Source organism: Passer domesticus, chromosome 22 (assembly GCF_036417665.1).
Source record: "Passer domesticus isolate bPasDom1 chromosome 22, bPasDom1.hap1, whole genome shotgun sequence".
NCBI lineage: Eukaryota > Metazoa > Chordata > Aves > Passeriformes > Passeridae > Passer > Passer domesticus.
Window position 1 is genome coordinate 4,766,930 of NC_087495.1, and position 24,147 is coordinate 4,791,076.

Here is a 24,147-nt window from a genome sequence, read left to right on the forward strand (position 1 = left end):
TTTTTTTTGTCAAACAAAATGCAGAAACATTTGTTTACTTTTCTATCTTGTGAAAAGCTACTTCCCTACAAAAAGAAACAAAAAACCCACCAAACCAAACCAACTAACCAAAAAAAACCTCAAAACCAACACTCCACAAAACCAAAACCAAAACAAAACTACAAAAAAACCACTCACCCATGCCCCCCAAAACCAACCAACCAAGCCACAAGGGAAAAAAGCTTTTTAAAAGATTATTGAAATTAAAAAAAAAAAAAATCCCCAACACTGCAGATAAGAGTTACCTACATGTGTATGTATACAGCACTGCAGATCTAAGTGCAGATTCTGCTGGAAAAACAGATTTTCACATGCTTTATTTCCTTCAGGACCATTCTTTTAAAGAAATTGATCTGGAATTTGGAAGGGCAGCCTCCAGCCTTTGCTGGCTCCAGGTGTGTGCTGTGAGCTCAGCAGCCCTGACCTTCTTGGGACAATAATCCTGGGTTTGGACACTTGGTTTTGGACTCCCAGAAGATCTTGGAGTATATTCCTTATATTTATAGAGAACATTTCTTTATAAATACATCTTCATAGGATTGCTAAAGGAAGAGTCCCAGCAGCAAGGTGGCTTTCCCTGAATATTGGGAATTAAGCCAATCTGCTTGCTCTATCCAAGGTGAGGAATAATTAATTAACAATTAACAATTAATAATTAATAATTAATTCCCCGAATATTGGGAATTAATCCAATCTGCTTGCTCTATCCGAGGTGAGGAATAATTAATTAATAATTAATAATTAATTCCCTGAATATTGGGAATTAATCCAATCTGCTTGCTCTATCCAAAGTGAGGAACCTGCTGGGATAGGGCTGAGGTTGGCACATTGGTATCAAAACTTGGACCCTGGTCCTCTTTCCCAGGGAATTGGACCCTAGTCCTCTTTCCTAGGGAATAGAAGGAATACGACCCTGGTTCTCTTTTCCAGGGAATTGGACCCTGGTCCTCCTTTCCCAAGGAACTGGACCTTGGTGCTCTTTCCTTAGGAGTTGGACCCTGGTCTTCCTTTCCCAGGGAATAGGACGAATAGGACCTTGGTCCTCTTTTCCAGGGAATTGGACCCTTGTTCTCCTTCCCAGGGAATTGAATCCTGGTCTTCTTTCCCAGAGAACTGGACCCTGGTCCCCCTTTCCCAGGGAATTAGACCTTGATCCCCTTTCCCAGGGAATTGGATCTTGGTTCTCTTTCCCAGGGAATTGGACCCTGGTCCCCCTTCCCATGGAATTTTCATCATGCAGATGGTTGGGGTGCTTTGTGTGCTCTGGAGAGCTCTCCCCGTTCGGGGTCTCAGAAATTCCTTTTTCCTCTCAGCTCCCTGCCCCGAGTCCCAGCTGAGCTGTGTGCTCCTGTGGGGATGGCTGTCACCTTCTGGGAAAGCTGGGAAGTTGTTCAAGGCAAAGCCAGACGCTTCCAAACTGGGGCCTCTGGCATCTGAGCTTCCTTCAGACTTTTTTTTTAATTTTTTTTTTTTTACCGGAGCTGTAAAATCACCTGACAACAGGCCATGAATATTAATGGATTTTAGCCCGAAGGCAGGGGGAGAAGTGGGGGTTTGTTATCAGGTTAAAAGTGGACGGCTGCTTTCATGTGGGAGCGTGTAACTTCCACAAATAAAACACCAGATGTGCTTGGGTTCTGTTTCCCTTTAAACGACCTGGGAATTCTCATAAAGAACAGGAATACCAGGAGTTCATTTCAGCCCTTTCCTGGCAGCAGCCACGCAGGGGGAGCTGGTGGATGCCGGGGTGAGCAGGGTGGGTACCACATCCAGCATCGCGGCTCCTGATGCTCTGAACCATCCAGATTAAGCCAGGCTTAGCTGTAAATCCTCCAAAGCCGGGCCTGTCTGCTCGCGGGATGTAGGTGCAGGTGCTGCAGGAGGATGGAGGAGCACACACCACAGTGTCCTGCCCCAGGGAGGGGATGATGCTGTCAGCCCCTTCCTCGGGAGGGATTTGTGCTCAGAATGTATCCGAAACAAATCTTGCACAGGTGCAAGGCTGGAGGAGCAGGATGGGATTCTTCCAAAGAAGAATTTTTCGTTTTTAAATGAGCGTGGATTATCTGGAAAAAAAATGTGCTATATGGGTGAAAGTTCAGAGCAGTGTTCTCTTTCCTAACTCCTCCTTGAAAACAAAAAGCAAATGTAGGTATTTCACAAGCAGATTATTTGAAACAGTTTTGACAGAAATCACGGAGGAAGTTTCATATTGAATTTATTTATGTTTCCACAGCACTTTGATCAAAACTAAGAAGTTTTCCAGGAGCTCCTCAACGTCCACTGTGTGTGACCTTGGAAATCAAGTGTTGGTGGAGCCTGTGTGACCCATACTTTGTTTCAAGGGTCTGTGGGAATCTCCAGGAGGAGTGAACAATGAGTCCTTTGGTGTCTCGCCATCATAAACATGTCAGCCCCATATATATATATATATATATATATATATATATATATATATATATATATAAATTTAAAAATATATACATTTAAAGAAAAATCAACCCCTCACTGCTGAGGATCTAGGTGGCTCTGTAGCATTCTTGAACAAGAAATTCTTGGCTTGTTTTGGTTTGAAAAATCACCCGAAAATGACATTTCTGGGTGATGTGAAGGGTAGGAGTGATCAGGACACAGCAGCTGCACCTGAGTCATCTGTGCCCTGTCGAGTCCAAGCCAGGATCAATCCTCAGCTTGGATTTGAACTGCAGAGTTTGTCCAAAGCTCACAGAACTCAGCCCTGAAATGATGAGAGGAAAATCCTCACCCTCAGGCAGTGATGCTGAGCCTGTGTCGAGCTGGGGATGAGGAACACTCCTCCTTTTATTTATGGATCGTGTGTTTCGGTCAGGGAGGAAGGAAGTTCCATAATGCTTCGATAAATACAAGCTCTAGGGAGCTGCAGGAGTGTTTGCAGAGCCCAACCACAAAGATTTTTTTGACAGAATGTGGAGGCAAGGATCATTCCAGCTCTGGAGAAACTCAGGGCTTACAGGGGACCTGATGAGACTGGATCTGGTTGAAAGAGTGAAGGAATTTTATATGAAAGCTGAAATTAAACATAATAACAATAATAACAATAATAATACTTCAGGTATGCTGGGCTTCATGTGGATCCATACCTCCCCTCAAACAGACCCTGCATTTAGGCACTTACTGTGAAAATGTAATTAGAATTTATGAAATTCTGATGTGAAAATGGAATTAGAATTTATGGATTCCATACTTTTAAGGCCCTGCAGAATGCCCAGTCCTCCTCCAGCTCCCTGCCTGGACCCTGCCCTACCCCGAGCCCTTGGAATGAGCTGTCTGCAGGTTGCTGCAGAGAGGGGATTAAGCAAATATAAACCCTTGGGGATTTCATTAAGCTCTAGCAGGTCTTAGGATTTCTGAAAAGTAAACCAAAACTTGCAGGCTCTGGTGTTTCTGAGCAGCCAGGGCGCTCCGAGCCCAGACAGGACCAAATTAGAAGAGGCTGAGGGAATTAAAGGCTGGGGCTCTTTGATCACACCAGCCTTGTTTTGATTGCTGTCCTTCTCCTGCTCTGTTCTTGGCTGGAAATACATTTAATTCTTCATGACTTGACAGGCTGCTGTGCTGCCCACAGACACCTTTCCTTGCTGTTGTTGCAGGGCTGCTCTGGGGCTGGGTTTATGCAGAATAAAAGTGTCACTTGCAGGGGTGGCCCTGCACGAGCCTCCCTGTCACCATCCCCAGGGATTGCCACAGGATTCCCTCTGCAGCTGGCCCTGGAGGCAGCAGAGGTCTGGGAGTGATGGGGATGGGGCTGGCTCTGGGTGAGCAAGGGAAAAACCAAGATTTATCTGCAGTAGCAGAAGGAAAGCCGGAGCACGGCGTGGCTGAAGCGCGTTCCTGGCACAGCTGCAGCCCATTCTTCTTCCATCCAGCCCAAAAGCCTTCAAACCCTATTTGTCTCCATTTTTCTGCTGTCTTTTAAGAAGGAAATGCTGCTTTACAGAGAAAAAAAAAAAAAAAAAGCTATTTCTTAAGCACAGATACATTTTTGAAGTGCCTTGCTCGGTGCCAAACGTCAGAAATTTGCCAGCAGCTGATAAATCTTTTTGAAACCGCCCCATATATTTCACACATCCAGCTGAAACTTGGAATTCACTAAACTTTAGGTGATTTTGATCTGCATCCGAAAATAATGGAGTGGTCTAGCAGCGATGCAAGGGGTGGAGAGCATCTCCAGTGCTGGTTCATGGCTTCCAGGAGGATTTGGGGGAGGATGGAGGATGCTTCGGGGGAGAAGCTCAGGTTTTAGCTCCTTCAGCTCCCCAGTGGAACCCGTGGGAGACGATGAGGGAAGAGAGGGAGCCGGTAACAGGGGGGTGGTGATTCCTCCCTTCTCACCTGGTGATTAGTCACTCACTCTAATAAAGGGTAATTTGAGAAAAGTGCTCTCTGTGCCTTCAAGGTCTGGCCCACGCCCTGCTCAGGGGTAGGGAGAGCTCTGGTTTCGGTGGGGGAACGTTCTCATTCTCGGCTTGAGTTACAGAAATTGGTAGAAAATGCATAGAGGTGTCTATTTTATATTTTTCAACCTTTTAGTTTCGATTTCTGTGGATTAATGCTATCCAGGGTACTTGTGTGTGTTTATTTGAAGGAATTTTAGTAGAAAGGGGTAACAGTTCTAAGACAAGAAATAAAACTTCTAATTTTAGAAAAAAATACTATTTTAAACTACTATATTTAAAACTTCTAATTACATTCTGTAATGCAGAGAAGCTTTGTCTTCTCATTTTCAGGAGCAAGAGGGTTGTTAGAGAGTGAGACAGACAGTTGGGATATCAGGTGTGTTCTTATCTATGGGAGTTCCTCCAGGACAGGAATCTTTTGGATGATATCTGGAGATTTTGGGCAATGAAGGAGGGACGTTTTGTACCTGTTGATGTTGCTTTTTCTTATTGGCACTGAAAGCTCCAAATGGGAAAAAGAGCTGCAGCAAAAGCAAAAAGCTGGGCTTGGTTTTGTGCAGCATCTCCAGCACAGGCAGTGCTGTGGTGATCAAGGTGGGAATCATGGCCATGCCGTTTATTTTATTGCTTCAAAGATGAGATTTTTCTTTCCCAGTTCGTTCCCTGCTCTGCCTTAAACCTGCTCCCAAAATGGAGGGGAAGAGAAGCCCCAGTGTGTCTGTAAGTGGAAACCCTTGGTGCCAGCTGTGCTCCAGGTGCCCTTTGGGCTCCCACAGCTGGAATTGCCCTGCCTTGCCCCGGGTGGGATCTTCCATTTGTGTGAGCCCTGCTGGTTCAGCTCAGAGCCAGAGAAACGCAAAAAAGCTCTTTGCTCATCAGAGCCCAGAGCAAGATGACAGTTTTTGGATGGTGTCACATCTCCAGGATTCATGGACAGGGAAGGCAAAGCCTTCCCCAGGCTCCTGCAGAGCAGAGCCCCAAATCTCCCTGGATTCCCTGAAACACCCACCCAGGGCACGCTGGGGGTTGCTTGGGGTGGTCATGGCTTTGTGGCAGAGCTCTTGCATGTTTTCAGCACTGGTTTGCTTAGCAGAAGACCAAAAGTATTCCAATAATTAAGAGAGATTGCTGACGAACAGGGAAAGAGCTGTTTCTGTGGCTATCGGCTCGGACATTAAAGAATTCCACAGAAAAATGTCACTTTCTTGCCAATTTGGTACATTTGTCTTGTTTTGTTGAAAATAACTGAAAAGTATTTCCTGGCTCTGTACCACTGTAGAGATGTGTGAAATAAACAGCTCTGCCCTTATCTTAGCCAAGTGAAAATATTTCCAGTTTCCCCAGAATTCCCCTGATGAGGATTAGCTTCTCTGATGATTAAGAGGTTCAGGATTTTGGTGGAAACAAGCAATCCTTTTTAATTTTTTTTTATTTTCAGTTTTTTGGGTTTTTTTGTCTTTATTTCTTATACTTTTGGGGGGGGACAGTGTGAATCCCTTTGCACATATTCTTGGAATAATTTGTAGCTTTTTGCTCCTCCTCGTTGCCTCTGACTCTCTCTGGGGGCAGTGGGTGCTCTGAGTGCATCCTGGAGCCCCTCATCCATCCTGTGTGGATTTGCCCTGTCTGCAGGTCTCATCCTGCCAGAGCAGGACACTTAGGGAAGATTAAGCCTTAAATGAAGTGAGAGAAGAGTTTGCACTGGGCTGCCTCACTCCTGCTTTGCTGGGGTGTAAATCTTTCCAGCCCAGCAAAGCTGGTGTTGAGTTATTCCCCCATGGCTGCACTTCTCAAACAACCCCACTACTGTGTCAGCGAGGGCACCCTGCTGTCCTCACCCCTTTTTACATTAATTTCTATTTTTACATCAGATAAGAAGCTCTTTCCAAACTCCCCACATGCTCTCACATGCTTTCAGGAGAGGACGGGGCTGGATCTGTGTTTGTGCAGACGGGGAGAGTTTAAGGCACTGATTAATGTTTACAGTTTGCAAAAATATTCAGCTTGTGTTGGTCAGAGTCCTGATGGAGCCTGAATAAAGCTCCAAACCACAGGGTCAGATATTTGGAGGCCTGTGTTGGCTGGGAGGGTTTGGAGCCCACACCTCTCCTGAGGGTGGCCCAAGAAGAGGAGCTGGGGGTTCAGAGGTCAGCACTTGAAAGGCTTCATCCTTGGGATTTGATTCCTGGCCTGGAGTGACATCAAGCTGGGGCTTCCAGAGTTCTCTCTGAAGTGTCTGCTGAGCAAACTGCTCTGCAATAGCATCAGCTTTGTGTGCAGAGGCAGGAAAATACCAGGAACCAGAGTGTGCTGCTAAGGCAGGAGAGGTTTTGAAGGAAAAAACTTCATCTCAGCCACTCAAGAGCTTCCCAACCTGACCTCTGGTCAGAAGGAGAAGGAAGTTTTAGCTCAGTGCGCTGCTTTTCCTGCCCAGAATTGCCTAAATTATGTTGATTCACTCCCAGCAGAAGCACAGACAGTGGGTGGGTGTCATAGTTGAGACAAACCAAAGCAACACTCCATTTTCAGAAGGCTTCAAACTCTTTTTATTCTAGCATGCATGCCTTTTATACATTATTACAAAACTCATAACTTTACACCTACTGGTCATGAGACACAAACAAAGTGCTCATTGGAATAGGCAGTTGCAGGTTTCTCTTATTTATCCTTCTTTCTTTATTGGTTCCTATGTCAAAACCTTGGTAGAAAATTCTTTCAGGGGTGAACATGGATCCTCTTATCAAACTTTTCTCTGGCTCACAGAAGTTGCTGTAAAACCTCTTCCCCAGGTGGGGAACCACTGCAGGATCCAGGGCAAACCCAGGAGTTCCTTTCATGCTGGGGTTGCTTGGCTGCAGTCTGGGACCTCAAATGGAGGGAGAATCTGAGCCCTGCAAAGAAAGGCCAAAACCTCTGGCTGTGTTTGGCTGTGGGAGCTCAGCAGGCTTGTCAGGAGGGTGGGATGGCCACATGTGACACCTGGTGAGCCACAGGACCCCACCACACAGGGCTGGGGTCCATGGTCATTGGGGATTGGGCTGAGAACCTCCCTGAGTGCTGGCACCCAGGTTCCACCAGCTCCAATCCTTATTTACCAGCTGCAGTGAGTGGTGCAGAGTGGCAGAGAAATGCAGTTTATGTGCTAATAACTCTGGCCAGTATCAATAGCACACATCTGGTGGGATGCTGGTGTGGTAATCACTTATCCCCTGAACAGAGAGACAGCTCTCCCAGGGTTTTCCTGGGAAGCTGTGAGAAAGCTCAGACAAACAATTAAACTAATTACTACCTCAATCTCTGCACCTGGCAGACAATCTCTGTTTGTCAAATATGTTTACAAGAAGGAGTTATCCCTTCTTGACCAATAGGTGAGAGAAGATTCCTAAAGGCCAATCAAGTCTTAGGTCCACCATTGTTTCTATCAGAACTGTGGATTTCTAATAACAAAGTGCCTTTTTCATGCCTTCTGATGATAAAATCTCTTTATCACCTTTGTCTGTTCCCAATACCCTTTCAGTGATAATTTATAACCCTTTGGTGAGGTGCTGGTTCACTCTGCAGGGGGGAAGGGAACACTGAGAAAGAATCACAAAGTTTGGGAGAAACTCTTAAATATTTGCTCTCTGCCCCAAAAAAATCACTTCATATCTTTTTTCTGCTGCTGTTTTCCAGGTGAGCAGTGATGAGGGAAGTAAAACAGCTGGGTGAGGGCAGGGCTGGGGGGTGGCATCTCTTCTGGCTGCATCCACAGGGATGCCCAGCTGCTCCTGGAATCAGTGCCAGGAGGAGCCCTGGGCACGGCCTGGATTTCTGATCTGCTCTCCAGTGGAAAATCTGTGGGCAGAGGGGTTTGGGGACGTCACGTGTTGGGTTTTTTACAGGAAACAAAGAGGTTTGCTGTGTTGCCAGGGTTTTTGAGGCACGGCAGGCTGATGGGGAGCTCAGGTGTTGATGTGCCCTGGGCTCTGCCCCAGGAGCAGGCGTGTTGGGGCGGCGCAGTGGAGAGCTCTTAGGAAACATCATAAACCAGCCCCTAAACCACAATTCTCTTGTTTATTTTATCCCTCTAAGCACCACTTGACACAGAGAAGGATATTTGCACTTTGCATGGCCTTCATAGGATGAGGGATTTAGCTCCAAATGTAAATGAAAATTCGCATTTGAGCTGGATTGTGCATGAACATAAACCTGGTTCAGCACATGGGGGTCTCAGTTAGTTCCCAGCTGATATTGCACATAGAGAAGTTCAAAAACCTGCCTGGAATATATCTGAGCATGCAGCCCAGGACACGCTGGCCCCAAATCATAGACCTCATCCTTCACCTTGTTCCTTTCCTCACCTCTTCCATGTTCCATCTCCTGCATGTTTCTGCTTTCCCAGTCTCCATCTGGCCATTTCCTTTTATCTTGAGTAATTTTTTTTTTTAATGTATGTCAGAAGAAACATGGTTCAGGGTTTAGGGTTTTTTTAGGTTCATGGTTTAAGTTTAGGATTTTTTTAGGTTTAGGTTGTTTTTTTTTTTTTAGTTTTGGTTTTAGGTTTAGCTTGGTTTTAGGTTTTAGTTTAGGTTTTAGGTTTTAGTTTAGGTTTTAGGTTTTAGTTTAGGTTTTAGGTTTTAGTTTAGGTTTTAGTTTTGGTTTTAGGTTTAGTTTGGTTTTAGGTTTAGGATGAAGAGTCCAGCACTCCTGTTTACCTGAGCAGGTTGACTGTGCCTGTGCAGGGATGAATTAACTCTGGAGCTCAGGATGCTGTTGGGCTGTGAAGCACCACATCACCAGTTCTGATTTATTTGGCTCCATACAAGAATTTTGAGACTGAATCTGAATGAAATCCTGTGAGAGGCAGGGCCCATCCCTGTCCCTGTTAAAGGAGGTTGCTGCTCTCCTGGCTGGCTCCCAGCTGCAGCAATGACCTGCTGCAGAGCCTCATGTGTTGCCACACTCCAAACAACTCCTGGTACTCAATCAGCTGAAGTAAATTAGGTGAGGAGGAAGCTGGAGCTGGCGCTGGCCTGGCCAAGGATAACTTATTACATAAGCAGGGCTCAGTTTGTGTTTGAGCCTGATGTGCTTTTGATGCCTGAGCTGTCTGGAGGAGTCTGAGCCTGGAGTCAGGCTCAAGGAGTCAGCCCAGCCCAGAGCAGTCTCAGTTTTGTCACTAAACTTGTAGGACACAGAGCCACAACCTAAATGAGGATAAGGATTATGACTTTCTGTCAGTTTACCAATCTGTCCAGTAATCCTGGCCTCTTTGATTAGCTATTCCTACATTTCTGAATGCAAGAATTAATTAACTGCTGTTAATATGGAAGGGCCACTGTTCATTTCCCATCTGTGACTCTGCATAGTCTCATTCCCAGTTTGACATCTGGCAGTGTGACTTCACAAGGTGTGCCAAGCACAGAAGCTGGCCACCCTCAATTATCACTTTCCCTTCCATCCCTAAATAGGAAGGACATGTGCAACAGCACGAGCATTATCAAGATATTCTATTCTATTCTACTCTATTCTATTCTATTCTATTCACATTAATATATTAACATTAATATTATATTAACATTAATATATTATATTATATTATATTATATTATATTATATTATATTATATTATATTATATTATATTATATTATATTATATTATATTATATTATATTATATTATATTATATTATATTATATTATATTATATTATATTATATTACATTATATTATCCTCCCTGTGCTGAGGCTTTTGCCACAGTCCAAGGAAAGGGAATTGAGCAGTTTTATCACAGAAATCCCACTTGTTTTGGGAGGTGCAGGAGGAATTCCCAGGTCCTGAAAGATCCCTTTGGTGGCTGCCTGAGGAGTCAGGGACTCCCTGAGCAGCTGCTCACTGTGACCCATCTGCATTCCAGGCAAGGATAATTTAGGATAGACAAGCCTTGGTGACATTTCTGACGGAGGAACCCAGCCTGGCCCATTTTTCACAGCTCTGTGGAACATTAATTCCTGCTTGTCAGCACCTCGGTGTCAGAGCTCCCATGGCAGAGCCTCAGGCTGGAGGCAGCATTCCCAGGAGCTGCTCTGGGCCAGCAGGGACAATCCATGTCTTGCCACGGGGTATTTTGGAATGGGTGAAGTATTTAATAATTCCAAGTGGCTCCTGGCAGGGTGGCAGCACAGCAGGGCAGGGGCTTCACTGTGGGACAAGGGGAGTGCAGCTGGAATTGCTGGTGGCTCTCAGCGACCCCTCTGACATTTCCCCTTCTCCTGTCCCACCTCTTTGCTCCCCTGTGGCATTCACATTCTCTGAAAAAATCCCTTCACCCAGGATTTTTCTCCTGGGAAGCTGAGGAGCCTCAGAGAAAAGGAAAACAATTCTTATCTCATTTGCTTCTCCTGTGCTGTGCTCATGTGGAATGTGTTTGGAGATTGTTCACCCATAGGTGATTGTTTCATTGCATTCTGCTGTGAGTTGTTTTCACTCTTTGGCCAATCAGGGCCAAGCTGTGTCAGGACTCTGGAAAGAGTCAGGAGTTTTCATTATTATCATTTTAGCCTTCTGTAAGTATCCTTTCTGTATTCTTTCGTATAGTATTCTTTAATACAATATAGTATAATAAAATAATAAATCAGCCTTCTGAGAACATGGAGTCAGCTTCATCATTCCTGGGTCCCTGCAAGTACAATGCTCCCTCAGTGCTGAGCATCTCCTGGGGACTCTGCTGGACCCACCAGGCAGTTTGAGCAAGGTGTGTGTGCAGCACACCAGGCTGGACTTCTCCAGACCATTTCCAAACATTCACAGCATCCTTCAGAAAGGTCATATATTTTTCCCCTCTACAAACCAACTGACCCAAAAATTTGTCTGTTATTTTTGTCAAAATGAAAATATTAATGAGAAGCATGTGGGCTGTTGCCTTGTGTGAATTTTAAGATGAGCTGAAGAGGTCCCTGAAATGTTAGGAAGCTGCTCTTGGGACAATGAGCAAAGGGGGCTCGTGACTGGAGTCCACCTTCCTTTGGAAATTGCTGCAGCAATAGCATGAAATCCCTGTTTTCTTCCTGGATTCAGCTTGTTTCAAATTTTTTTGTGGAATGCTATTCATTGCAGCCTAAACCACAAGTTTTAATTTGGAATTTTACTATGGCCAAATAATACTGTGAAAACGTCTCAGAGTAGCAGGGCCTGCTCCCCCCAGCTCAGCCCTGCGAGCACATTGTTTCAAAACATTCCAGAAAGTTAAATGAGGCTTTTGAGCTTGCCTCTGGAAAATCCAATAAGCTATTCCTACTTCTTATTTAATGAAAAAGGTAAAATAAAATTCCCTGTCTTGCAAGAAGCGGGAATGAGCTTTATGGTTTTCTTTGGAGCAGCCGTGGTGGCTGTTCCTCATTTCAGCTTAAATCTGGTGATTAAGCTTTGCTTTTTGTCGTTATTTTAAGAACAGGATTTTGGTGTTGGGTGCTGTTTCAGCAGCTGGTGTTGGTTTGGGGAGGTGTGATGGTACACGAGGCACTTCCACAGTGAAACACTCCCTGCTTGGTGTAACCCTGGGGTCCCCACAGCAGCCTGGGGATCCAGGAGGAGATCCTGATCCCCCTGCCTGCCTTCCATCCCTCCTCAGCCTGGTTTGGGGCAAATCTACGAGTTTATTCCAGGGTGGATGGTCAGCCTGAGCCCTGGAGCCAGCGGGTCATAATCAGAACAACAACAACAACAAAATTCCTAACAATAACAAACAAAAATTTCACAATTTATCTACCACTTTAAAAAAAATTACAAAAATTAAAAATTACATTACTAAATTATTCAAATATCTATTCAATAATTTCCCAAATCCCACACCAGCCTGCTGCTCCAGGGGGAAATCCTGATCCCCCTGCCTGCCTTCCGTCCCTCCTCAGCCTGGTTTGGGGCGACTCTATGGGTTTATTTCAGGGTGGATGATCCACCTGGGGTCGACTGGGCATAATCAAAACCAAACAAAATTCCTAACAATAACAAACAAAAATGTCACAACAATTTATCTACCACTTAAAAAAAATAATAAAATTGAACATTACAAAAAAAAAATTACATTACTAAATTATTCAAATATCTACTCAATAATGTCCCAAACCCCAACCTAGTGCTCCAGGGGAAAATCCTGATCCCCCTGCCTGCCTTCCATCCCTCCTCAGCCTGGTTTGGGGCGACTCCTCGGGTTTATTTCAGGGTGGAGGATCAGCCCAGCCCCGGCCGGGTGGATGCAGCCGTGGCTCCCTGGCCCCGGGAGGGTCGCGTTTCTCCACGCGTGGGCTGCGGGGACAGCCCCGAGGGCTCCCGCCGGTGCCGGGGGGTTCGGGGGCGCTCCCGGGCCCGGCGGTACCTGCGGAGCGGGGGCGGAGCGGGACCGCCCCGCGCTGAGCCCCGCACCGCCCCGCGCATCCCCTGCTCCGACCGCCCAGCGCCCGCGTCCCGTCCCTGCTGCATCCCTGCCCTGTCCTGCTCTATTTCTGCTCCATCCCTGCCCTATCCTGCTCTATTTCTGCTCCATCCCTGCCCCGTCCCGCTCCGTCCCTGCCCTGTCCTGCTCCATCTCTGCTCCATCCCTGCCGTGTCCCGGTTCTGTCCCGCTCCGTCCCTGCTCCATCCCTGCCGCGTCCCGTTCCAGCCCGGTTCTGTCCCCGCTCCGTCCACATTCTGTCCCCGCTCCATCTCTGCCCCGTCCCGTCCCGTTCTGCCCCGTTCTGTCCCTGCCCCATCTCCGCTCCGTCCCTGCCCCGTCCCCGCTTTGTGCCGCTCCATCTCTGCCCCGTTCTGTCCCGTTCTGTCCCGCTCCGTCCGCGTTCTGTCCCTGTCCTGTTCCTGCTCCATTCCCACTCCGGTCCGCTCCATCCCCGCTCCATTCCGCTCCATCTCTGCCCCGTCCCCGCTCCATTCCCGCTCCATCCTCACTCCATTCCGCTCCATCCCCGCTCCGTGCCGCTCCGTGCCGCTCCGTGCCGCGCTCATGGGCCGGCCCTGGGCGCTGCTCTGGTGCCTGGGCTGCCTGGGCGGCATCCCGGGCTGCTCCGGCGAGCACTACCGCTACGTGTGGAGGAGCTGCTACCCCTGCTACCTGGGGCGAGCGGGGTACCCCGGCCTGCGGCCAGGTACGTGCGGGGCCGGGGAAGGTCCCCTTAGAACCGGGCTCTTGGTGGATTCTGTGTGCCGGGCTGGGGCTTCCTGCAGGGCTCTGCCTCGAGGGGTTTGTGCCCGATTTCCCCCCCAGCTGCAGGGTGGAGGTCTCAGGCTGGCGGCCACCCAAGTGACAGACTGGTGACCTGGTTGTATATAGTGTATATGTGCCTGTGCTTTCTATTATTATATTTATTTTTACATTATTATTATTATTATTATTATTATTATTATTATTATTGTTGTTGTTGTTGTTGTTATTATTATTATTATTATTTTACTACTATTATTACTATTATTGATGTTATTATTGCTATTATTATTGTTATTATTAGTATTATTACTATTGGTATTGTTATTATTGTTCTTCGGTGCATTTCTTACTCTGAAAAGTCACTTCTGGCAGAGGGGGAGAGAAACAGGAGTTTCTTCACATCTGTTGCTGTCCAGCTGGGTTAAAGATAGCTCCTGGGCCACATTCCTTAAAAAGCCAAATGCGTGCATTTTGCTGGGGTATGTAGATTCGTTTTTTTCCCCCAGCTCCAAAGGATCTCTCCTCAGTCCAGGGCAAAAAGTGAAATTTTCATGTTTTTAACATGAAAGAATGGTGCCTTTCTCTCTGGATGAGGTTTGGGGTTGTTGGGGCTGTGTGAGTAGCTCAGCAGACTCTCCCCCAGGACAGGGCTCGCTGTTATTTGGGGTTGGGTTTGTGCAAGGGGAATCCTCTGGCAGCAGCAGAGCTGGGCACAGCCAGGGGGTGCAGGCAGAGCAGCCGTGTCAGGGATCACTGCCCTGGAACATTCAGCCTCAGTGTCTTTTGGAAGCCAATTCCCAGCCTGCTGCAGCGTGGGAAGCGCTTGGCCAGACTTCCCATGGAGCAGGTGGAGGGGAGGGAGCCCTTGGTGCTCCCAGTGCACGTGGCTCACGTGGGCTGGGAGATGGGGACACGGAGCCAGGTGTGGATCCTGCCTCTGCACCCTCCCTTCCTCCTCTGGGCGTGCTCAGCTGCCTCCACGGCAGGAAAAGCTTGTGGGGATTTAGGAAATAATAGAGAATGTGTGAAGGTCACTGAAGAATTGGGATGCTTGGGCGTAATGTAGACATCAAGGAATGCATTATCTCATCCTGGGATAATGCTAATAAATAAATGCCCCAAGCAGTGATATCAGAAGAGCTGTGAGATGTGCCAGAGTTTCAGGAAGGGGCGAGTTGCTGCTTTGTTATTTATAGATCAGATGTTTGTCTCAAGCTCACATCGTGTTTGCTGTCTCCATCCAACTGTGTCGGCTCAAAGTAACTCTCCAAGACAAGCTCCTGAGATCCAGCTTTGTGCTGGATCCAACCTTCCCTTCCCTAGTGCAGAATTCCTCAGATCCTGAGGATCCTGATCCTGTTTCTGCCCCTCTCAGCTCCATGGACAGGTAGCTCTGTGCAGGCTTGGCTTTATCCTTGGTGCCTCTGAGGGGTTTTTTATCCATCTCATGACTCACCCTAAACCGGTATCACTGTGATTTTGCTTAATTTGGTTAATTTTTCCTTTGCTGCCTGAGCTTCTCTTTGAGGAGTTCTCTTGGTGCGATTTCATAGTCCCAGATGTTGCCTCGGTGTGGTTTTTAGGGTCTGTGTGCTGCTTTCCCTGCAGCGCCCATCTGCCCAGCCAGCACACACGTCCCCCCAGCCGTGTCCCCTCAGCAGGCAGCTGCAACGAGGCACAAAGCTCTGCTGTGTGCACATCACCAGCAGCTCTGCGTGTGCCAGGAGAGGGAGGGGGTGCCCTGCGCAGCCCCTCTGTGCAGGAGCTGTGGCTCTCACTGAGCTCTGGGGGCCTTGATGTGCCCCGTGTGTGCAGACAGGGCTCTGCTGGGGCTGGTGGCAGCGCTGGGTGTTGTGTCCTTGCACAGCCGCCCCTACAGGAGGAGCTTTGTGCTCTGCTGGGGTTTCACAATCCATCACCACAGTGAGGTGGGTGATATCCTCTCTAAAGCAGCCAGAAACCAGCAGAGCTGTTGTTTGATCCTGTTCCATTAGCTCCTTCAACAGCATTTCCAGCCGGGGGTTTGGGATTCACCTTCTCTGAACAGAGAGACAATTCTTTCTCTCCCAGGTTTTTTCCTGGAGAAGCAGAGAATAGAATGATGAGAACAGTTTTGCTGCTCCTGTGTTTGTGCACAAGCAGAATGCATTATGGAAGATTGTTTACCTGGAGGGATTTGGTAATTGGATTCTGGTGTGAGTGTTTTGTTTTTTTGTCCAATCTCTGCAAGCTGTGTCCTGATGGTTGGGCAGGAGACAGTCACCAGGCTTTGTTCAGCTTAGTTCTTGTTCAGTTTCAGTTTAGATGTAGTGTAATATAGTATAGAATAACATAGTATAATAAAGTAATTAATTAGCCTTCTGATGTCATGGAGTCCTGCTCATCATTCTTCCTACCGTCAGGCAAAATTACCCCGATACAGGAGCTCCATTCCCAGCTCCATGTCTGGGAATCCACGGCCTGGCACAGGGAGATTTTTCACTCAGAGTGACAGCCTGCACAGGGAATGGGGTAAAACAGTGATGAGAGAAGGTTGGAGAGGGTGAGAGCAGCAGCAAGTCCAGAGCAAGTCCAGGTGCTTGTTGCTGCGTGCACCTCTGCTCCACGCTGAGTAATTCCTGCTTCCAGCCCCATCCCCAGGCACTCAGGGGAGCACAAGCAGGAGCTGGGAGACTCTTCCAGCCCCACTGCTCAGGGGAAGGAAAAGGTGAGCTGAGGACAAAGCCAGGAACTGAGGCAAAGCAGAGTTTTCACTGCAGCAGATTGTTCTGAAGCCGATGCATCCACTCCTGAGGTGCCTTTGGGATGGCACAGGTGGTGTGGGAAAGTGCTGGGCATCTCCCAGCTGCAGTGGAAGGAATTCTGGCCTCAATAACTCCCTGCAGCTCTTCAAGGGCTTTCTCACATGCCTGGTTTAGGATGAGATGAAAGCTGAGGGTGTGGAGGTGCCCTGACTGCCCCAAATGGCCTTTTGATTGCCCAGCCATCCTTCCTCAGCCTTGAGGAGGAAAAAACTTCCAGGCTAGCAGAGAAGAGATGAAGCATTGTCCTCTCCCATTGCCTCCTTGCACTGCTGGACCTTGCCATGGCTGTTTTGTCTCCACAAAGGGAGTGTAGAAAAACAGGGCATCCAAATTCCTCAGGTTATTTGTGTTGGGACTGTGTGACACATGCAAGAAATGAAGTAATGCAGAGGGTTTTTTCATTCTAATCTGTGTCCATAGTGTGGGATGGCTGTGCTCCCCTGCCCACGAGCAGGGACTGTTGGGTCCTCTCCATGCAGTCTTTTTACTCCTTGAAATTGCTGAATTATCTTCAGCAAACTGGTACTGGAAAGATAAAGTCACTAAATCCCACACATGCTCATCGTGGTGGATTTTAATTAACCTTTTCCCTGCAGCCCTGCTCTGTAATCCAGGCTAATTGCTGCAGGGATTAGAGCCTGGCACTGCTGCTCAGCCAGACACAGCAAACCTCCAGTGTTCTCCTGCCTGTGCTTCCAGCTGGGCTCCATCGCCTCCTCCTCAGCCCTGCAAGGAGATAAACTGCCTCCCTACCAAATATTTAATAATTTGCAGAGCTGCTGTTGCCGCTTTCTTCCCCCTGACGTGTAGCTCTTGTTGGAGATAAATCAGTATTCCTCCTGGAAGGACCTGTGTGTGTTCAGGGAGTGCAGCCAGCCTAAGCCATGTCCTCACTCTGTGCCCCATTTTTTTTTTGGTTTTGTGTTCACCTTCCCTGTTTTTCATTGCTGTATTCCTGTGTTAGTCCCTGTAGGTGTCTGAGGTTTCAGAGTTTGTTGCTGCTCAGGGAAAAGGCTGGGATGAGCCTTCCTTGCAGATCTCCAGTTTCTTTACATAACATAGATCAATATTTCTGCTCTCTCATTGATCCCCATCCCCAGCCCTTGCTGCCTTGGGCTCCTCCTCCGTTGGCTCTGCCTGGTACCCACATCCCTGTGCATGCAGAGCAGGGCTTGGCAAACCCTGTCCTGGCACGGCTCTGGCTTGCTCAGAGTAAGCTGTATGCTTCTCATTTGCTCTCCTTTGGTATTGTTAATTCCAAGCAGATTTTGTCAGCTCTCCAGTAGGAAAAGAACCCCGGAGTGCCACGAGCCGCAGCTCGCGGTGTCACGTAGGGCTCGGGGTCCTGCTGCCAGCACCTGCACCAGGGCCAGTGTGACCTTCCCAGAGCTCTCCTGCTGGCCCTGGGAGCAGCTCCTGCTGCCTCCCAGTCTGTTGTATTTGCAGGGAGGAATGATGAATCTGACTCCATGTTCTTAGATGCTAATTTATTATTTTATGATAATATATTGTATTAAAGAATACTATACTAAAGAATACAGAAAGGATACTTACACAATGCTAAAAAGATAATAATGAAACTCGTGACTCTTTCCAGAGTCCTGACACATCTTGGCCCTGATTGGCCAAAGAGTGAAAACAACTCACAGCAGAATGCAATGAAACAATCTCCAACCACATTCCACATGAGCACAACACGGGAGAAGCAAATGAGATAAGAATTGTTTTCCTTTTCTCTGAGGCTCCTCAGCCTCCCAGAAGAAAAATCCTGGGCGAAGGGATTTTTCCAGAGAATGAATGCCACACCAGTCCCTATTCCCAGCTGAGTCACTGTCTCCAGCCTTGGGCACTCCTGGAGGTGCTGCTGCTGCTGCCAGGGCTGGCTGGTGGATCTGCCCCCTCTCTGCCCCTGGGGACAGTTTTGTTTTGGTCACACCACAGTGCAGGGTGTCCCAAAATCTCCCTGGTGCTGCAGAGGAGATCAGGGAGGCTCCAGGAGGGACTCTGGGTGGCAGGGAAGGTGATGGGTGATTTTATATCTGCTCTCCCCAGCCAGGAGGGGGTTGGGAGGGGGACAGCCCTCTGCAATCATGGAGATTTAGAGGGTGAAAAGTACAAAGGGGGAAGAGGAGCCACGGAGAGAGGAGATGTAAAATTACTGAGTATGAGTAATGGAGTGAAAGTAAGAAGTTTACTCAACACATCACTAAGTTTCTTGGACAGTGAATTCTCAACAGTTTCAGATTAGAGTTGAAGGGAAGCAGTGGAATAGTCATTTAAATGCAGACCAAAAAACTTTATTATGCTACATAAAACCTTTCCAAAACCCAGTTTTCCTGTTCCTGAGCTGACTAGAGCCAGTTCTGTGTATTAATAGCTAATCCTGCCCACAGAGATGAGTAGGGAGTGCCTCAGGGGCTCTAGGGCTCTGCAGTGTCCCAAGTGTGTGCAGAGGAAAATGATTTAATCAGAATTAGGTTGCTTTGACCAGCTCTCAGACTCATGCCATCACATTTTTCCCCTTGGAAAGCCACTTTGGCTTTGGCTCACTCTTCACAGAGCATCACTCAAAGCTTATGTTTCACCTCAAAAATCTATTCATTTTCCTTTCTTTCAGTATTAAGTGTTGCGGAAAAAAAAAAAAAAACAAACCAGGAAGAAAATACTAAAACCTCCTAAAAGGCTCAGTCCACTGAATAAAGCAAAGGGCTGGCACTACAGAAATGAGCATTTTGCTGGGTTGAGGGAGAGCACAGCTGCAGTGGGAGCTCTGCAGGAGGAGCCCAGCATGGCCAGTGCAGCAGGACACCCCAAGACAAGGTGGGGGGTTCCTTGGGACAGAGGAGGGGTTTTTATGACCTCTGAGCTTTAGCTTTTAATGTTTTAAGCCTTGCTAAGAAAAATGCTCTGAGAAAAGATTTTGTATTTGCATGTAATTTGTGTTTTGTATGTAATTTTGTATTATCACTGCAGAGCTCAGACTCAAACAGGCGTCACCTTTCCCACTTTTCCCATTCCACCCCTGACCCAGACCTTCCCTTGCTGCTGGCTGGTTTTCTTGGCAATTAGTCTGACGAATATAAAAATTGGCTCAGCCAAGGCTGTGTTGCTCCTTTTTTTCAGTGCCCTTTTCCTGCCCAGTGGGAGCTGTGGGTGAAGCAGAGCTGGGCTGGGGCACTGGGCACGTTCCTGCACCTCTGGCGTGTGAGGACATGGCCGGGGACCCACCCTGCCGTGATTCACTCAGGAAATGTTTCTTTATCTTCTCAGTAACAGTCGTGGATGGGAACTGAGCTGGCTCAGGGCTGGCCTTGCTGGGAGGGGTTTGGGGGAGCTGGAGGTGAAGAAAGTGCAAAGAGAAATCCAAATGGAGAGACCCAAGCTGCTGAAGTTTGTCTCTCCATGAGGAAGGGAATGGCTGGTTGGGTGCTTTGCTATTCCTGCAGTGGGATTCTGGTTCCCCACTCTGATCCTTCCCAGTCTGAAAGGTTGTGTAGGTGCACAGCTGTGCACACCCACAAATGGCAGGAATTAAGGGATTGCACAGCTCTGTCCTCATCATCTCCATGTTTCTGATCATGAACAGGGAGAAATCTGCCTCAGAAACTTCCTTTGATAAGCAAGTATAAGTGTAAAATATGAATTAATCCATTATCCTGGAGTCAGTGGGAAAGGTGACCATTGGCAGGTGATCCGATGAGGATGGTTTGTGCTGGCTGACAAATCAAACTGGGTTTTTGTGATTGTTGTTCACTGATTGCAGGTTTGTCCCTGGAATTTCACAAACAGCTTGACTGACTGAACGCAACAAAATGGCCAATCTTGTTCCCTTTGCTTTCATCCCTCAGATCCAGAGTCGGGCCTCAGAGGATAAATATTCCTGAGCTCAGACACCCTCCTGTCCACTTGCCTGAATTTTTACTCACTTTCCCCTTGTTTTTTTGCAGATGTTGACGAGTGCCAGGTGCACAACGGGGGCTGCCAGCACCGGTGTGTGAACACCCTGGGCTCCTTCTACTGCGAGTGCCAGCCCGGCTTCCGCCTGCACACGGACGGCAGGACCTGCCTCGGTGAGCCTGCCCTGCACATCCCTTGGCAATCTCTCTTTGCAGCCCTTTTCCTACCAGTTAATCCGTGGCAGTGAACAGAAAACCTTGATTTCCTCACTCCCTCCCATTCTCTGTGCCCTGATTGTGAGATAATGCTGATGGGTTTGGGTTCCTCTGTGTCTTCCCTCACAGTTTCTGTCCCTGGGTTCAGAACATTTGCTGTATTTCCATGTGATCACATAAAACTAGGGCTGCTTCGCTGTTCCCGAGTTTATTCTGGTTCAGGAGAATCCCTGGGTTCAGAACATTTGCTGTTCTTCCATGTGATCACATAAAACTGGGCTGCTTTGCTGTGCCTGAGTTTATTCTGGTTCAGGAGAAGTAACTCTCAAGTGCTTTGGTACTTCTGCTTTAGATTCAGGATATATCAGATATGGCATTCTTAGAACAGATGCATAAATAAAAATAATGAGGAATTTCAAGTCAGGCTTCATTTTGACCTCAGTATTTCCTCAAAATTTCAATATTTTCTCAGTGGGCAGCAGGTGTGACAGACAAGTGACAGTAAATGTGGCTGCGTGTGGAACTGTGGCCATAATAATCCAAAACCTTCTTCTCTGGGATGCTGGCCATGCATTCTCTTGGATGGTGCTCATCCAAACATCACCATCCAGGCACCAGGTTTGCCCTGCAGCTGATTTTGGGGCCAATTCCTTGAAATGTTGTTGTCTGCCTGCCCCAGACTGGAGGCTCAGAGTGGAACTTGGAGTCTGCCTCCAGCATCTGTGGCTGTTTTAATTAAACCACTTCTCCCCCACAGCTTCATTTGACACATTTTTCCACTATTTGAGGGATATTTTCATGCAAGTGGAAAGAATTCCCGGGCCATGGTGTTTGCAGAGTTTTCTTGGAGCACAGTCACGCTCCAGAGTCTGCCTGTGTGTTCCAGTTGGGAATGGTGATGTGAGCAGGAAAAATCCACCCAGGGAAGCTGTACCCACCGTGCCCAGCTCTGCACTGACACACATCTGGCCACAGCTACCTCCAGTAAACAATGACACCCAACCAAGTGAGACTTAAGGTGCAGGATCCCCATATTTCCCTGGGAATATCCAGAAGGAAAAGGATGGCAAAGAAGGGACAAAGCCAAGCCTGGCAGGCAGCACTGAACTCCACACTCGTGTCGGGGTGACGAGCTGCTGCTGCTCACATGTAAGTGTGCTGTGGTCTGTCATCTCCTAATTGTCCCTGGGATATGTTGCTCCCTTTCTTGTAGTGAGCAGCGATCCCATGCAGCCGCGTTTCTCTTCACAGAGAAAAGCGAGGCACAATTCTTCCCAAGAATATTTCTGGGTGTCACATTCTCTGAACCTCAGAGAAAGGAAAAACAATTCTTATCTCACTTGCTCTGCCTGTGTTTGTGCAAAAGTAGAATGAAATATGGAGATTTGTTTCCCCAAAGTGATGGTGTTTTGTTTCCTTGGCCTATCAGGGCCAAGCGTGTGTCAGGACTGTTGGCTGACAATCACAAAAAGAGTACAGTTATGTACAGAACTGAGTGCTTAACAGATTCAGTTTAGATGTAATGTGATATACATCTAAATATAATATAATATAATAAACATAATATAATATAATATAATATAATAAATATCATATAATAAATATAATATAATATTATAATATAATATTATTATAATATAATATAATATATCATTATAATAATATAATATAATTATAATAATATATAATATATCATATATGAAAATATATAATTATAATATATGCTAGATAATATATATAATATATAATATATACAATATGCTATGATATTAGAACATTATAATAATATATAATAATATATAATTGTAGTAATTTAATATAATCATATCATATGATTGTAATAGAATAATATAAATATAGTGTCATATAATATAGAGTAATATAGTATAATAAAGTAATTGATTAGCCTTCTGATATCCATAGAGCTCTCATTGTTCCTCTCCTTTGGGGGCAAAAAAATCAATGGTAATCCTGCAGCTGCCCACGCCTTGCAGAACAAAACGTGGGACAGGAGTGCTTGGCAGCCCCAGCCCCAGAAGGTGGAACAGTTCTCAGGGAAAGCATTAAATGCATCTCTAGAGGGAGAAATGTCTTCTTTAAGAGGAATTTTCATAGGCCAGGCTTCCCTGCTGGTGTAGTATTCCCACAGGATGCAGCCCTGCTCCTGCTGCCCGTGCCCAGTGCTGCAAACCTGCTTTGCATTAGGCTTGTGAGCAAATATTAGCCATAAAGTGCAGTGCTGGAATTCATCTGCCAGAAGTGAGAGGTCTCTGTTCAGGAAATCTGATCATGAGTGAGTGGGGCAGTTCCTGGAGCTCTGGGGAGTGGAGCCTGCAGGATCTGCAGTGAGTTTGTGCTGGTACCCCTGGGATCCAGAGCACCCAGGAAGGCGAAGCAGACCAGGCAGGGCAAATAAAAACCTCTCACAGCATAATTATCTAATAATGTTTCTAAAATGGATCTAAAATGGGGCTTTCTCATTTCAGGATGGGTGCCTTTTTCTCTTTACACATTTGTGCCTGTGTATGTGTCACACCTTCACAGAGCTCTGTACTGACCCAGTTGTGAGGAGGGTGGAACACCTTTTCCTCAGAAAAGCTCAGAACAGAGCAAGGCACAGAGGTACCTCCTCTGCTGGTGTTTGTGGCTGTGCTGTTGTACCCACAGACACCAGGTTGCCTTGTGCTCAGTTCTGAGGGATTTCTAAGAAAAAACAAAGCTGTTTTTCTCTTCAAGCTGGGATGTCCTCTCATTTTCTGTAGAGATTCTGTGCTGTTAAAACACAAAATATTGCCACTAGATGTAGAGAATAGGCCAGAAATGAAGGGAACTGGAGACAGTGAGCATCCATCCATCCATCCATCCATCCATCCATCCATCCATCCATCCAACATCCATCCATCATCCATCCATCATCCATCCATCATCCATCCATCCATCCATCCATCCATCCATCCATCCATCCATCCATCCATCCATCCATCATCCATCCATCCATCCATCCATCCATCCATCCATCCATCATCCATCCATCATCCATCCATCATCCATCCATCCATCATCCATCATCCATCCATCCATCCATCCATCCATCCATCCATCCATCCATCCATCCATCCATCCATCCATCATCCATCCATCATCCATCCATCCCTCATCCATCCATCATCCATCCATCATCCATCCATCATCCATCCATCCATCCATCCATCCATCCATCATCCATCCATCCATCCATCCATCCATCCATCCATCCAACATCCATCCATCCATCCATCCATCATCCATCCATCCATCATCCATCCATCCATCCATCCATCCATCCATCCATCCATCCATCCAACATCCATCCATCCATCCATCCAACATCCATCCATCCATCCATCCATCCATCCATCCATCATCCATCCATCCATCCATCCATCCATCCATCCATCCATCATCCATCCATCATCCATCTATCCATCCATCCATCATCCATCCATCCATCCATCCATCCATCCATCCATCCATCCAACATCCATCCATCCATCCATCATCCATCCATCCATCCATCCATCCATCCATCATCCATCCAT

At 47.0% G+C, this 24,147-nt stretch overlaps 1 protein-coding gene across 1 annotated transcript in view; it reads left to right on the top strand.

Annotated features, from left to right (window-relative positions):
* Window positions 1–13,403: 13,403 nt before the first annotated feature.
* The window catches only part of LOC135285027 (multiple epidermal growth factor-like domains protein 6), a 43,930-nt gene continuing 33,186 nt past the window's right edge, over window positions 13,404–24,147 (top strand). Inside the window, exons 1-2 of the mRNA XM_064396947.1 lie at window positions 13,404–13,594; window positions 20,405–20,527. Coding sequence (XP_064253017.1) covers window positions 13,453–13,594; window positions 20,405–20,527 — 265 coding nt within the window. The 5' untranslated portion in view covers window positions 13,404–13,452. The remainder of the gene's footprint in view (window positions 13,595–20,404; window positions 20,528–24,147) is intronic.